The sequence below is a fragment of the Hemitrygon akajei genome, chromosome 10 (genome assembly GCF_048418815.1).
Source record: "Hemitrygon akajei chromosome 10, sHemAka1.3, whole genome shotgun sequence".
Classification (NCBI taxonomy): Eukaryota; Metazoa; Chordata; class Chondrichthyes; order Myliobatiformes; family Dasyatidae; genus Hemitrygon; species Hemitrygon akajei.
Window position 1 is genome coordinate 111,878,772 of NC_133133.1, and position 13,475 is coordinate 111,892,246.

A 13,475-nucleotide genomic window follows, 5' to 3' on the forward strand; every position below is an offset into this window, starting at 1 on the left:
AAGCAGAGGGCATGACCTGGATGGTGCGGGTCTTTAATGATGGATGCTGCCTTCTGGAGGCACCGCCTCTTTAAGATGTCCTTGAAAGTGGGGAGGGTTGTTCCTGTGATGGAGCTAGTTGAGCTGACTGTTTATTTCCCCACCATTGATGCTGCCTGAGCTATTGAGCTTCTCCATCATTTTGTGTGTGTGTTGCTCAAGATCAGTGAAGTCCATAGAACTTCCTATAGCAGCGCACTGAAGGTGGCAGACGGCGGAGCGGGTAGAGTGGGAACCGGCCGGCAGACGGCGGTATGGCGGAGGTAGAGAACCGGATCGATAGGCGGAGGCGGATAACCGGACCGACAGGCGGCGGTATGGGCGGGGGCAGAGAACCGGACCGGCAGACGGCGGTATGGCGGAGGTAGAGAACCGGACCGGTAGGCGGCGATGCAGACGGAGACGGAGAACCGGACCGACAGGCGGCGGTATGGCGGAGGTAGAGAACCGGACCGGTAGGCGGCGATGCAGACGGAGACGGAGAACCGGACCGACAGGCGGCGGTATGGCGGAGGTAGAGAACCGGACCGGTAGGCGGCGGTATGGGCGGGGGCAGAGAACCGGACCGGCAGACGGCGGTATGGCGGAGGTAGAGAACCGGACCGGTAGGCGGCGATGCAGACGGAGACGGAGAACCGGACCGACAGGCGGCGGTATGGCGGAGGTAGAGAACCGGACCGGTAGGCGGCGGTGCAGACGGAGGCGGAGAACCGGACCGGTAGGCGGCGGTGCAGACGGAGACGGAGAACCGGACCGGTAGGCGGCGCTGTGAGTCTGCCCGGCGGTGCCGGAGACATGGAGAGAGTGCGGGGGGTGAAGCGTTGCGAACGGCGAGCGATGGCAGCGTCATGAGACTGAGGTGGAGGCGGGCGGCGGTCTGCGCGGTTGTCATTTACTGCCTGTTCTCCATTTACGCCGCCTACGTCGTCTTCTTACGGCGACCCAGAGAATCGGGGACACAACGGGCCGCCGCTGGCCGGGAACACAGGAGGGGTAAGGAGCGACCGCAGCACCGGACACCGAGTTGAAGCCCTGCTGCCCCAGCAAACCACCCCACGAACACCTCACCAGCTCCCTTCACCAGGCACTCTGGCACCCTAACAACCTCGTCTGGCCCGCTGACACCCTCCCCAGCTCTCTTTCCTCACTCTCTGTTCCCTGGCACTGTCTGCTAACCCACCCCCTCCATCCCCTTCTAGCCACCACCCCCCACCCCCGAAACCATCTCCCAGTCCACCCTGTGCCTCCTCTCCTTGGAAACTCCAGTAACAAACAAACTCCCTTCTCCCACCTGGTCCCCTGTCTCCAACCACCCCCCTCCCCTCATCTAGGAGTCTTGTACAGAGGTGGTCACCAGGTGATGCCCCAAAGTTTTGCTCATAAACGTTAAAGAAAAGATTAACTAACAACTATTTGATATGCTAGCTAGGTCAACCTGCTTTCTCAATTATTCAAGATTAATCTTCTGAGCACTACAACAATTAAACTAGAAAATAAAGTCATTGTGACTTTAGAGATGATTAAGCATTTCTCATTTTCTTTGAATCTTGAATGGAGATGGGAGCAAAATCTGAGTGAAGTGTGCTGGTTAGATTAGAGCTGAGATATGGTGAGACTTTTGGGGATACAGTGTCTTGTAAAGTATTCAGCCCCAACCCTTTGTTCACATAAGTATTACAGCCAGAGATTTTGATCAATTTGTATTTGAGAATCATATATGCCCTTTTCACAGTAGAGCCCCAAAAACAGGGAAAATTGTAAATCATGAAAAACTAAAAATTCAAAAACTGAAATTTCAGCAGTTCTAATGTATTCATCCCCCTTTGCTCAGTATTTATTTGAACCACCAATCGCGGCTATTACAGCCACTGGTATTATTTTAGAACTCTATTAGCTTTGCACAATGTAATGGAGCAAGATCTGCCCATTCTGTTTGCAGTATTGCTCAAACTTTGCCAGCTTAGTTGGGGAGTGGCTATGGAGAGCAATCTTGAGGTCTTGCCAAAAATGGTTGATGGGATTAATATCAGGACTCTGGGCTACTTAAGGACATCAATTTTCTAAATTGGAAACCACTTCATGCATGTTCTGGCAGTATGCTTTGGGTCATTGCCCTAATAAAAGACAAACTTCCTCCTCAGTTAAGTTTTTTGGTAGAGGCTAGCAAGTTCTTATCCAGGATCGCTGCATTTAGCAGCAGTCATCTTGCCATCAATCCTGAACAGATTTCTAGCCCCTGCTGCTGAAAAGCATCCCCATAGCATAATGCTACCTTGACCATACTTTACAATGGGGGAAGGGAGTTAGCTGGCTGATGCGCAGTATTACATTTACGCCACATATATTGCTTAGTATTGACGCCAAAAAGTTCTGACCCCAAGACCTTTTTATTGTATCTTTTACAGGATGCTTTGCAAAGTCTTTATGGGCAAGGGTAAGCTTTTTTATTTTGCCAGGGCTTCTTCCATAAATATCCTTTTTGTGCAAGGCCTTTGTGGAGCCATGAAATTTGTTTCCAGTTGCAGCCACTGACTTCTGCAGCTCACTCAGAGTGACTGCTGGCATCACAGTTGTCATTCTTACAAGTGCCTTTCTTCATTGACAACTAAGTTTGGAGGGGAGTTCTGATCTAGGTAGTGTGGCTGTGGTTTCATTTTTTTCCACTTTTTCACAATGGACTGTACTGAGCTCAGAGGTATGTTCCGTGCCTTTGAGATGGTCTTGTACCCTTCCCCAGATTTGTGTTTCAGTTATCATTTCCCTGACTTGCCCTGACTTTTGTCTTCATTTTGGTTTGGTCCATTGAAAATCTACCATACTTAGACCTTAGAGAGAGAGGGTTCACTGAAAACCGGTGATCCTCCAATTTTTTACATCAACAAACTGAGTGAGTTGGTAAGGTAATATACAGTATATTACACCTGAGGAAAGTTAGCTTAGTAATTACAAAGGGGATGGATACTTTTTCAGCTTCATAATTTTAGTTTTTAATTTTTAGTAAATCGTTGATAGGTTTGGAACTTTTGATTTGACATGATGCACAATGTTTTGTAGATAAGCTCAAAATCCTACTTCAATATATTTTAAATTTAGAAATTGAGACAGTAAAATGTGAAAATAGTTGTGAGGGCTGGATACCTTATTAGGGCACTGTAGTATTAATGGCCTCAAATCCATGCAAACTGATAACAGTGTGTATTTATCATCAATTAACCATTCTGAAGTGCAAAACACAAGGCAGTGCATAGCTCGGGTCAATAGTGATTTTTTGTGACTCTTCCTTATGTCACACTGTCTTTTGGTAAAGTCTTCCTGAAAATTTAACAGTCAGTGGCTGACCTTTAACTTTCTGTAACGTTGGTATCCTGCTAGAACAAATAATTTAGCTGCGTAGTGACCTGCCAGCTCATGTAATGGGTGCAAAGTTGATTTCAAAAGTTAAAGAGAACTTTGGATAGGGGCAAGGGTGGGAGGGGGTATGGAGGCTATGTTCTGGGTACAGGTTGCTGGGCCTAGGGAGATTAATAGTTCAGTACAGACTAGATGGGCTGAAGGGCCTGTTTCTATGCTGTAGTATTCTATGACTCTGCAACACACAGTGCTGTGTCAAATTAATTAGTAATCTAATGCCCGGCTAAACTATTCCCAGTCGCCTACACAATCTGCATTTCCTGCACGTTCATGTGCCTATCTAAGAGCTCGTTAGACCATAAGACATAGGAGCAGTATTGGGCCATTTGGCTCATTGAACCCCATTCTCCTGCCTTCTCCCCATATTCTTTCACGCCCTGAGTAATCAAGAATCTATCATCCTCTGCCTTAAATACACCCAATGACAGCCATCAGTGGCAATGAATCACCACCCTCTGACTAAAGAAATTCCTCCTCATCTCTGTTCTAATTGGATGTCCCTCTATTCAGAGGCTGTACCCTCTGGTCCTAGACTCCCCCACTATAGGAAACACCCTCTTCATGTCCACTGTATCTAGGCCTTTCACCATTCAATGGGTTTCAGTGAGATCCTCCTCATTCTTCTAAATTCCAGTGAGTAACAACCATACAATAAGCCTTTCATTCTCGTGAAACTGTGAACCATTTCCAATGTCAGCATGTCCTTTCTTAAGTAAGGGCCCCAAAACTGCTCACAGTACTGAGAGAAGCCCCACCAGTGCTTTATAAGGTCTCAGTATCACATCCTTGCATGTCCCTATCATATTTGTTTCCTTCATCACTCCAGGCAGCACGTTCTGTTTGTGGGGGGAAAAAAACTGCCCTGTGCACCTCCTGTGAACTTACCCCTTGAATGCATGGCCTCTGGTGTTGAGACATTTCAACCCTGGGGGAAAAGGATCTCAGCTATGCCTGTCATAATCATATAAACCTCTATCAGATCTCCTCTCAACCTCCACTGCTCCAGAGAAAATAACTCAGGTTTTTCCAACCTCTCCCTGTAGCTCATACCTTCTATCCCGGTAAACCTGAACCCTGTCCAAAACCTTGACGTCATTGGAGCAGATCTGTTGCAGTGAAATAGTGGTAATCTGTCCCAGGCCATGCTGCTTTCCCCATTGACAGCACTTAATGGCTGAACATAACAGCATTGACAGTACTGTCTGGCCAGCTGCTAAGACTTGCCCAGACCCACTCACTATCAAAGTCAGCACTGTTAGTGAATGTTTGAGACTATTTTTGATACTTGGAAGACCTGGCAAAAAGCACCAAGAGAAAGAAATTCTAAAATGAATTGTAAGCTCTGAGGCAAGCCGAGCAGCGTTTGCCTTTCATCTGCTAGCTGATCTCCCCCTTCATTTGAACAGGGCTGCAGTAGGTTCAGCATGCAGGCTACCTAAATTGAAAGCTAGGAAGCATGCAGTGGTTTGTGTCGTCTTGTTGAGCTCCGTGCAATCAGCAGGCAGATGCTAACATTTCCGATATGCTGGGACTGGCACAGGGAGCTCCTAGAATTAGTGCTAGTGTGAGCCCAGTAGGTGCAGCCTTTGTAAATGTAGGAATATCTGACTTCTCCAAGAAAATCTAAATTGTGATAAACACGAGAGATTCTACAGATACCAGTAATCTAGGGTAACATGAACAAAATGCTGGAGGAACTCAGCAAGACAGGCAGCATCTATGGAGGGGAATAAACAGTAGATGTTTTGGGCTGAGACCCTTCATCAGGACTGGAAAGGAAGGGGGGCAGAATCCAGAATAGAGAGGGAGAAGGAAGGAAGACAAACTGGCAGGTGATACGTGAGATCAGGTGTGGGGGAAGTAGCTGGAGTAAGAGGAAGCTGGACTAGGTGGAATAGGTAAAGGGTTGATGAAGAAGGAATCTGATAGGACTGTTTTTCCCTCCGTAGATGCTGAATTCATCCAGCATTTTGGGTGTATAGTATTCTTCATTTCAAACTGTATTTAATTTGGATGTGTAGGCGGTTCACTCAAGTGGCAGAATGAGCAAGAAGAAAGGGAGTTGCAGCACTCACAACAAGCTGATGAGTGGAACCCGTGGGAAGAGGATGAGAAAATGGAGAATGCTGTACAGAACGGAGCTCAACTGCAGCGATTTCAGAAACAAATTCTACAGAACTTGCCCAGGAAGAAGCTGGTGCAGATCTGGGGCAAAGCTGCAATCGGTAAACCCTCCCGAGAAATACTGTCTGTGGATATTGCTCATTCCAGTTAATTGAAAGTACTGGGAGTATGTGTTTTGTAGTTTTTATTTATGTCTGTGTTCTTGTGTTGAATCTATTCCTGAATAATATACTAAATGGTCAGATGGGATTAATGAGGAATTATCAGGATGTCTCCTGGATTCAAGAGCATGTCTTATGAGGAGGGTTTGAGTGAGCTAAGGCTTTTCTCTTTGGAGTGAAGGAGGATGAGAGCTGACTTGATTGAGGTGTACAAAATTGAGTGGACAGCCAGAGAGTTTTTCCCGGGGCAGAAATGACTAATGTGAGGAGGCGTAACTTGAAGAGGGTGTTTGGGGGCGAGGTGGGAGATGTTATAAATGGGTGTTTTAAACAGAGAGAGGTGAATGTGTGGGATGTGCTGCCAGTGGTGATGGTAGAGTCAGGTACATTAGGGACATTTCAGAAACTCTTTAGATTGGCATGGGGATGAAAGAAAAGTGGAGGGCTATGTGGGAGCAAAGGGTTGGATTGAACAGAGTAGTTTAAAAGTTCGGCAGAACATCATGGGCCGAAAGGCCTGCACTGTGTTATATTGCGTGCTCTATGTTCTCTGCGGTATAGATGGGCAGAAAGTTCAGCGTGGATCTGGTGGGCCCAAGGGCTTGTTTCTGTACTGTACAACTCTGTCATCTCTCAACCTGCAGGAAGGATCTTTGCCCCTCACAGTAACTTGTACAGTGATTGTCATGCTGTTGTTTTACTCCTTCTGAACACTTCTCTAATTGTTTTCCTGTACCTAATTATGTGGGTGAGAATCAGTCCTCCCATCCCCCTGCAGAATTAGTTACATCTCTTGCAAAGGTTTCCCTGCTTCATTCCTTCATTTTTCTCATAACTTTTCTCATCTCTGATCCTTAAGTATACTCCAGCAGATGTGAGGGACCCAAGGTGAATTAATTTCATCTTGCCTTTCCCTACTTAGTGACACCTCTACCTTATGCATTTGTTGGTTTCTTGGCATGGGCAAAGAATGTACTGCATGGAATTCAATTCCACCTCTCACCAACTTGTGGCAATGTATATGGAAATTAAGTTGCACTGTATATGTTTGAAAATATATCACATGTTCATCTGACCCCAAACTGAGTTGTTAGCCTGTCAAGACCTGGTTTGAATTACAAGTCATTTGGAGTGAATTGATCTTCCTATCATACCTTCTGGCTCACTGAACCCATTGGCTAGGAAGAGGTCATATTTCACACGTGGTCGCCATCCTTGATCCTGGCTGGAAATGCATTCTAACAGTGAGGGTGGAGTTGTGTTCAGATGTGCTCCTGCAGTGGTTCATTACAAGATGAATAATAATTGCCTAAGCATGGAGCCAGTTAGTAGCAAAGATCCATTGAATCTTGATCAGTCTTGTATGACAGACAGACAGACATACTTTGTTGATCCTGAGGGAAAGTGGGTTTCGTTACAGTCACACCAACCAAGAATAGTGTAAAGATATAGCAATATTAAACCATAAATAATTAAATAATAATAATAAGTAAATTATGACAAGTGGAAATAAGTCCAGGACCAGCCTATTGGCTCAGGGTGTCTGACCCTCCAAGGGAGGAGTTGTAAAGTTTGATGGTCACAGGCAGGAATGACTTCCTATGACGCTCAGTGTTACATCTCGGTGGAATGAGTCTCTGGCTGAATGTACTCCTGTGCCTAACCAGTACATTATGGAGTGGATGGGAGTCATTGTCCAAGATGGCACACAACTTTGACAGCATCCTCTTTTCCGACACCACCATCAGAGAGTCCAGTTCCACCCCCACAACATCACTGGCCTTACGAATGAGTTTGTTGATTCTGTTGGTGTCTGCTACCCTCAGCTTGCTGCCCCAGCACACAACAGCAAACATGATAGCACTGGCCACCACAGACTCGTAGAACATCCTCAGCATCGTCCGGCAGATGTTAAAGGACCTCAGTCTCCTCAGGAAGTAGAGACGGCTCTGACCATTCTTGTAGACAGCCTCAGTGTTCTTTGACTAGTCCAGTTTATTGTCAGTTCATATCCCAGGTATTTGTAATCCTCCACCATGTCCACACTGACCCCTTGGATGGAAACGGGTCACCGGTGCCTTAGCCCTCCTCAGGTCCACCATCAGCTCCTTAGTCTTTTTCACATTAAGCTGCAGATGATTCTGCTGACACCATGTGATAAAGTTTCCCACCGTAGCCCTGTATTCAGCCTCATCTCCCTTGCTAATGCATTCAACTGTGGCAGAGTCATCAGAAAACTTCTGAAGATGGCAAGACTCTGTGCAGTAGTTGAAGTCCGAGGTGTAGATGGTGAAGAGGAAGGGAGACAGGACAGTCCCCTGTGGAGCCCCAGTGCTGCTGACCACTCTGTCTGACACACAGTGTTGCAAGCGCATATACTGTGGTCTGCCAGTCAGGTAATCAATAATCCATGACACCAGGGAAGCATCCACCTGCATCACTGTCAGCTTCTCACCCAGCAGAGCAGGGCGGATGGTGTTGAACGCACTGGAGAAATCAAAAAACATGAACCTTAGTCCTCGCCGGCTTGTCCAGGTGGGCGTAGACACGGTTCAGCAGGTAGAGGATGGTATCCTCAACTCCTAGTTGGGGCTGGTAGGCGAACTGGAGGGGGACATGGAATCTGTTGTTCTGTAACATCTGTATGGTGCATCAAATTCCTATAAATTACATGAAACATTCTGAAATCTTATGACAGAGGGAAGAAGCTGTTCCTGAAGTGTGCGCTTACAGGCTCCTGTACCTCTTCCCTGATGGTAGTGCTGAAAGGAGGCCACATCCTGGATGGTGGAGGTCTGTAAAGGTGCTTGCAGCTTTCTTAAGACTTGAGATTTTTCCCATGAGGGAGCTGGCTGAGTCTACAACCCTCAGAAACCTCTTGTGATCCCGTGCTTTGGAGCTCCATGCTAGGGTGATGCTATGAGTGAGAATTCTCTCCACTGTACATCTATAAATGTTGGCAAAAATATTTGATGACGTACCAAGTCTCCCCAGACTCCTAATTTAATGCACCGTACAGCTGTTGCAGAACAACAGATTCTGTGTCATACAAGACTGACCAAGATTCAATGGACCTTTGCTACTAACTGGCTCCATGCTTGGCAATCATTATTCATCTTGTAATGAACCACTGCAGGAGCACATCTGAACACAACTCCACCCTCACTGTTTGAATGCATTTCCAGCCAGGATCAAGGATGGCGACCACGTGTGAAATATGACCTCTTCCTAGCCAACGGGTTTGGTGATCAGGAAGATATGATGGGAATGTAGCGGTGTGCTACACGCAGTGCTGAAATAATGACATGGAGTCGCTGAGCTGCAGTTGCAAAAGAGATTTATTCAAACTTCGCAGCCTCGCTTTAAAGCCTTCCTGATCCCGCCCTCCCCGGGCGGGAATACTGTAGGGGGTGCGTATTCACAGTCTGGTCCTGCGCGCAGGCTTTTCCCCTTGCTGGTGAAGCAGACTTGGCGCCCTTTTTTCGACCGGCCTCAATGCCGGCACGTGCCGCTTTGTGAGCCGGTTCGAGTGCGCTGGGAAGTGGGTCGGCACATAACTCCCCCCCCCCCCCCCCCCCCCCCAGAACCGGCGATACACCCCCCAATGTCCACAGTCTGGGTCGGACTCTGTTTGGGAGGTCTGCCTCTGCACCGCGGTGCCGGAATCTCGACCGGCTGCGCCAAGTCCACATGGGCCGGTTTGAGTCGGTCCACCGTGAAAACTTCCTCTTTCCCCCCAATGTCCAGCACAAATGTGGACCCGTTGTTTCTGATCACCGTAAACGGCCCCTCGTAGGGCCGCTGTAGCGGTGCCCAATGTCCGCCCCGTCATACAAAAATGAACTTACAGTTTTGCAGGTCTTTGGGTACATAGGTCGGGTTCTGCCCATGCTGCGAAGTGGGTATGGGGGCCAGGTTACCGAGCCTCTCACGTAGTCTGCCCAGGACTGCTGCGGGTTCTTCTTCTTGCCCCCTTGGGACTGGTATGAACTCTCCTGGGACGACCAGGGGTGCGCCGTACACCAACACGCCGACGAGGTGTGCAGATCTTCTTTGGGCGCTGTGCAGATTCCGAGCAGGACCCAGGGAAGCTCGTCCACCCAGTTAGGCCCTTTGAGATGGGCCATGAGAGCCGACTTCAGGTGACGGTGGAAACGCTCCACCAGTCCGTTCGACTGTGGGTGGTAAGCAGTTGTGTGGTGCAGCTGTGTCCCCAAAAGGCTGGCCATAGCTGACCACAGGCTGGAGGTGAACTGGGCTCCTGTCGGAGGTAATGTGAGCCGGTACACCAAAGCGAGATACCCAGGTGGCAATCAGTGCCGGGGCGCAAGATTCGGAGATGGTGTCGGTGAGCGGGATCGCCTCTGGCCATCTTGTGAACCGGTCCATGATAGTCAGGAGGTGCCGCGCTCTTCGCGACACTGGCAGGGGGCCCACGATATCCACATGAATGTGGTCGAAACGCTGGCAGGTGGGGTGGAACTGCTGCGGCAGAGCTTTGGTGTGCCGCTGCACCTTGGCTGTTTGGCAGTGCATGCATGTTCTGGCCCATTCATTGACCTGCTTGCGGAGTCCGTGCCAAATGAACCTGTTGGCCACCATCCGGACGGTTGTCCTGATGGAGGGGTGCGCTAAGTTGTGAATGGAGTCGAAAATGCGCTGCCACCAGGCTGCCGGAACGAAACACTCTTTTCTTTCTAATTATGGTATCTCTGATATATGGCGTTTCCTTCATCCTACTGAGAGAGATTATTCTTTTTTTCACATGTTCACCATACCTTTACTAGAATTGACTTTTTTACTTGATAATCAACTTATTTTATTTGTCCATTCTTGTGATTATCAGAGTATACTGATTTCTGATCATGCCCCAATTACTTTGTCTCCAAATTTTCCTGGTCTCCCTCAGAGGAATAAACACTGACGTTTTAACTCGACTTTATTATTGGATGATGATTTTCTAAAATTTATTAAGGATCAGATAACTTTTTATTTTAACACTAATACATCATCTGAAATGTCATCCCAGATTGTCTGGGATGCCATGAAAGCATATTTGAGGGGTCAAATAATCTCTTATACAGCAAATCTTAATAGAAAGTCCCGTATAGATCGATTAGACCTAATTAATCAGATTAAAGAATTAGATCAATTGTATGCTCAAACTAATAATCCTGAGTTATACAAGAAGCGTGTAGAACTTCAAACTAAATTTGATCTTCTGTCTACTCAACCTGTTGAACGCCAACTTCTTGAAAGTAAGAGTCGCTTTTATATTCATGGTGACAAATCTGGTAAATTTCTAAACAACATATTACAAAGATCCGGAAGGAGACTGGGGATTTTACATCGGATCACTTAGAAATCAATGAAGTATTTTAAAAATTTTACTCTCGGCTTTATTCCTCTGAATCTCTGAATGAGAATATTTCTGTTGATCTTTTCTTAAATAATCTGAATATTCCTTCGTTTTCATCTGATTTTAAAGCAAAACTTAATGAGCCTATATCATCAGAAGAAATATCTTTTGCAATTTCTGCATTGTCTTCAGGAAAATCTCCTGGACCTGATGGGTTCCCCGTAGAATTTTATAAATCATTCTCTTCACTCCTTTCTCCTCAGTTACTCTCAGTACTATCTGACTCGTTTAATTATGGTAAATTGCCACCCTCTTTTAATGAGGCATCTATTATTCTTTTATTAAAAAAGGGTAAAGACCCAACAGAGTGCTCCTCGTACAGGCCGATTTCTTTGCTTAATGTTGATGTTAAAATCTTGGCCAAAGTTTTGGCTCATAGATTAGAAACTGTTATTCCCTCTATTATTTCTGATGATCAAACTGGTTTTATTAAAAACCGTCTTCCTTTTTTTAACATTAGGCGCTTATTTAACATTTTATATTCACCTTCAACTGGGAATCCTGAATGCGTTATTTCCCTTGATGCGGAGAAAGCATTTGATTGTATAGAGTGGAACTACCTCTTTGCAGTTTTAGAAAAATTTGACTTTGGTCAAAGTTTTATCTCTTGGATCCAATTGCTGTATCTGTGTCCTACCGCCTCTGTTTTGACTAATTTTCAGCAATCCCTGCTATTTAACCTCAAACATGGCACCCGTCAAGGATGCCCTTTAAGTCCCTTTCTCTTTGATTTGGCTATAGAACCTCTGGCGATAGCATTCCGAAGCTGTCCTGAACTGACCGGGATCTGGAGGGGGGGTGTTGAGCATAAAGTTTCTCTTTATGCTGATGATCTATTACTTTTTCTTTCAAATCCGTCCACATCCTTACCTCACTTCTTGATCAATTTAGCCAGTTTTCTGGCTATAAACTTAATTTACATAAGAGTGAACTTTTCCCAATTAATAAAGAAGCAGAAGTATTAGCATTTCGTGACCTCCCCTTTAAAGTACCGTAGATTTCGCACTACAGAGCGCACCTGATTAAAAGCCGCTGGCTCTAATTTTAGAAAGAAAATCAATTTTGTACTTGTACAAGCCGCACCGGATTTTCGGCCGCAGGTGTCCCACGTTGTAATATGAGATATTTACACAGAAAGATATTACACGTGAGGATTTTTTAACTTTTAATTAAATCCATATGGTAACATAAACAAATACATATTGCAAATGCTTTTTTTCGAACCGTGCCTGTAACGCGGCTACTTTTAAATATACATACGTATCGGTAACACACAAATTAAGTTGCGTATACTTTTTTACTGAACAACATTCCAATATCTCCTAACGACTGGTAAAAAATATATATACTGCAGCCTACCAGGAAAAGTTATTGATCGCCTTTAACTTAAAAGCAGCGTTTCGCGCTCGTCTAATGCCCCCACCTTCCCGTTTATCGCAAACCGGTATTTCCCACAAGACGCGGCGAAACCGGATGTGACGTCATAGCATCCCGGGATGTAGTACAGAAAACAAATATAGTTAAAACACTTCTAACTTTAACTAGAAAATACTAACAAATGAATTACTAAGCGAAAATATTATAAACTAAATAACTGCCATAAAGGCAGCACAATGCTTCGAGTGTTTTCCATGTTGATGAGGGTGAGTACAAATGACTGATTTACAATAATTTAATTGTGAAAGTGTGCTTGATTTATCGTACAATTTCATTGGACCTCTGTGAACTACTCATCAATTTTATTGGTCTACTGTTACGAGGCAAAATGTTTTTGGCGGCATGAAAAAAAATCATGCATTAGCCGCACCGTAGTAAAGGCCGCAGTGTTCAAAGCTGTTCAAAATGTGGGGAAAAAGTAGCGGCTTATAATCCGACATCTACGGTAGTTCATAATCAATTTACCGTAGATTCCGGATTTTAAGCCGCTACTTTTTTCCCACATTTTGAACTGCTTTGAACTTTGCGGCCTTTAATACGGAGCGGCTAATGCATTATTTTTTTTCATGCCGCCTCGTAAACATTTTGCCTCGTAACAGTAGACCAATAAAATTGATGAGTAGTTCACAGAGGTCCAATGAAATTGTACGATAAATCAAGCGCACTTTCACAATTAAATTATTGTAAATCAGTCATTTGTACTCACCCTCATCAACATGGAAAACACTCGAAGAAAAGCATTGTGCTGCCTTTATGGCAGTTATTTAGTTTATAATATTTTCGCTTAGTAATTCATTTTCTAGTTAAAGTTAGAAGAGTTTTAACTATATTTGTTTTCTGTACTACATCGCGGGATGCTATGACGTCACACCCGGTTTCGCCGC

At 45.5% G+C, this 13,475-nt stretch overlaps 1 protein-coding gene across 1 annotated transcript in view; it reads left to right on the plus strand.

Annotated features, from left to right (window-relative positions):
* Positions 1-746: 746 nt before the first annotated feature.
* Positions 747-13,475, plus strand: part of rxylt1 (ribitol xylosyltransferase 1) — a 41,478-nt gene continuing 28,749 nt past the window's right edge. Inside the window, exons 1-2 of the mRNA XM_073058738.1 lie at positions 747-1,032; positions 5,472-5,675. Coding sequence (XP_072914839.1) covers positions 888-1,032; positions 5,472-5,675 — 349 coding nt within the window. The 5' untranslated portion in view covers positions 747-887. The remainder of the gene's footprint in view (positions 1,033-5,471; positions 5,676-13,475) is intronic.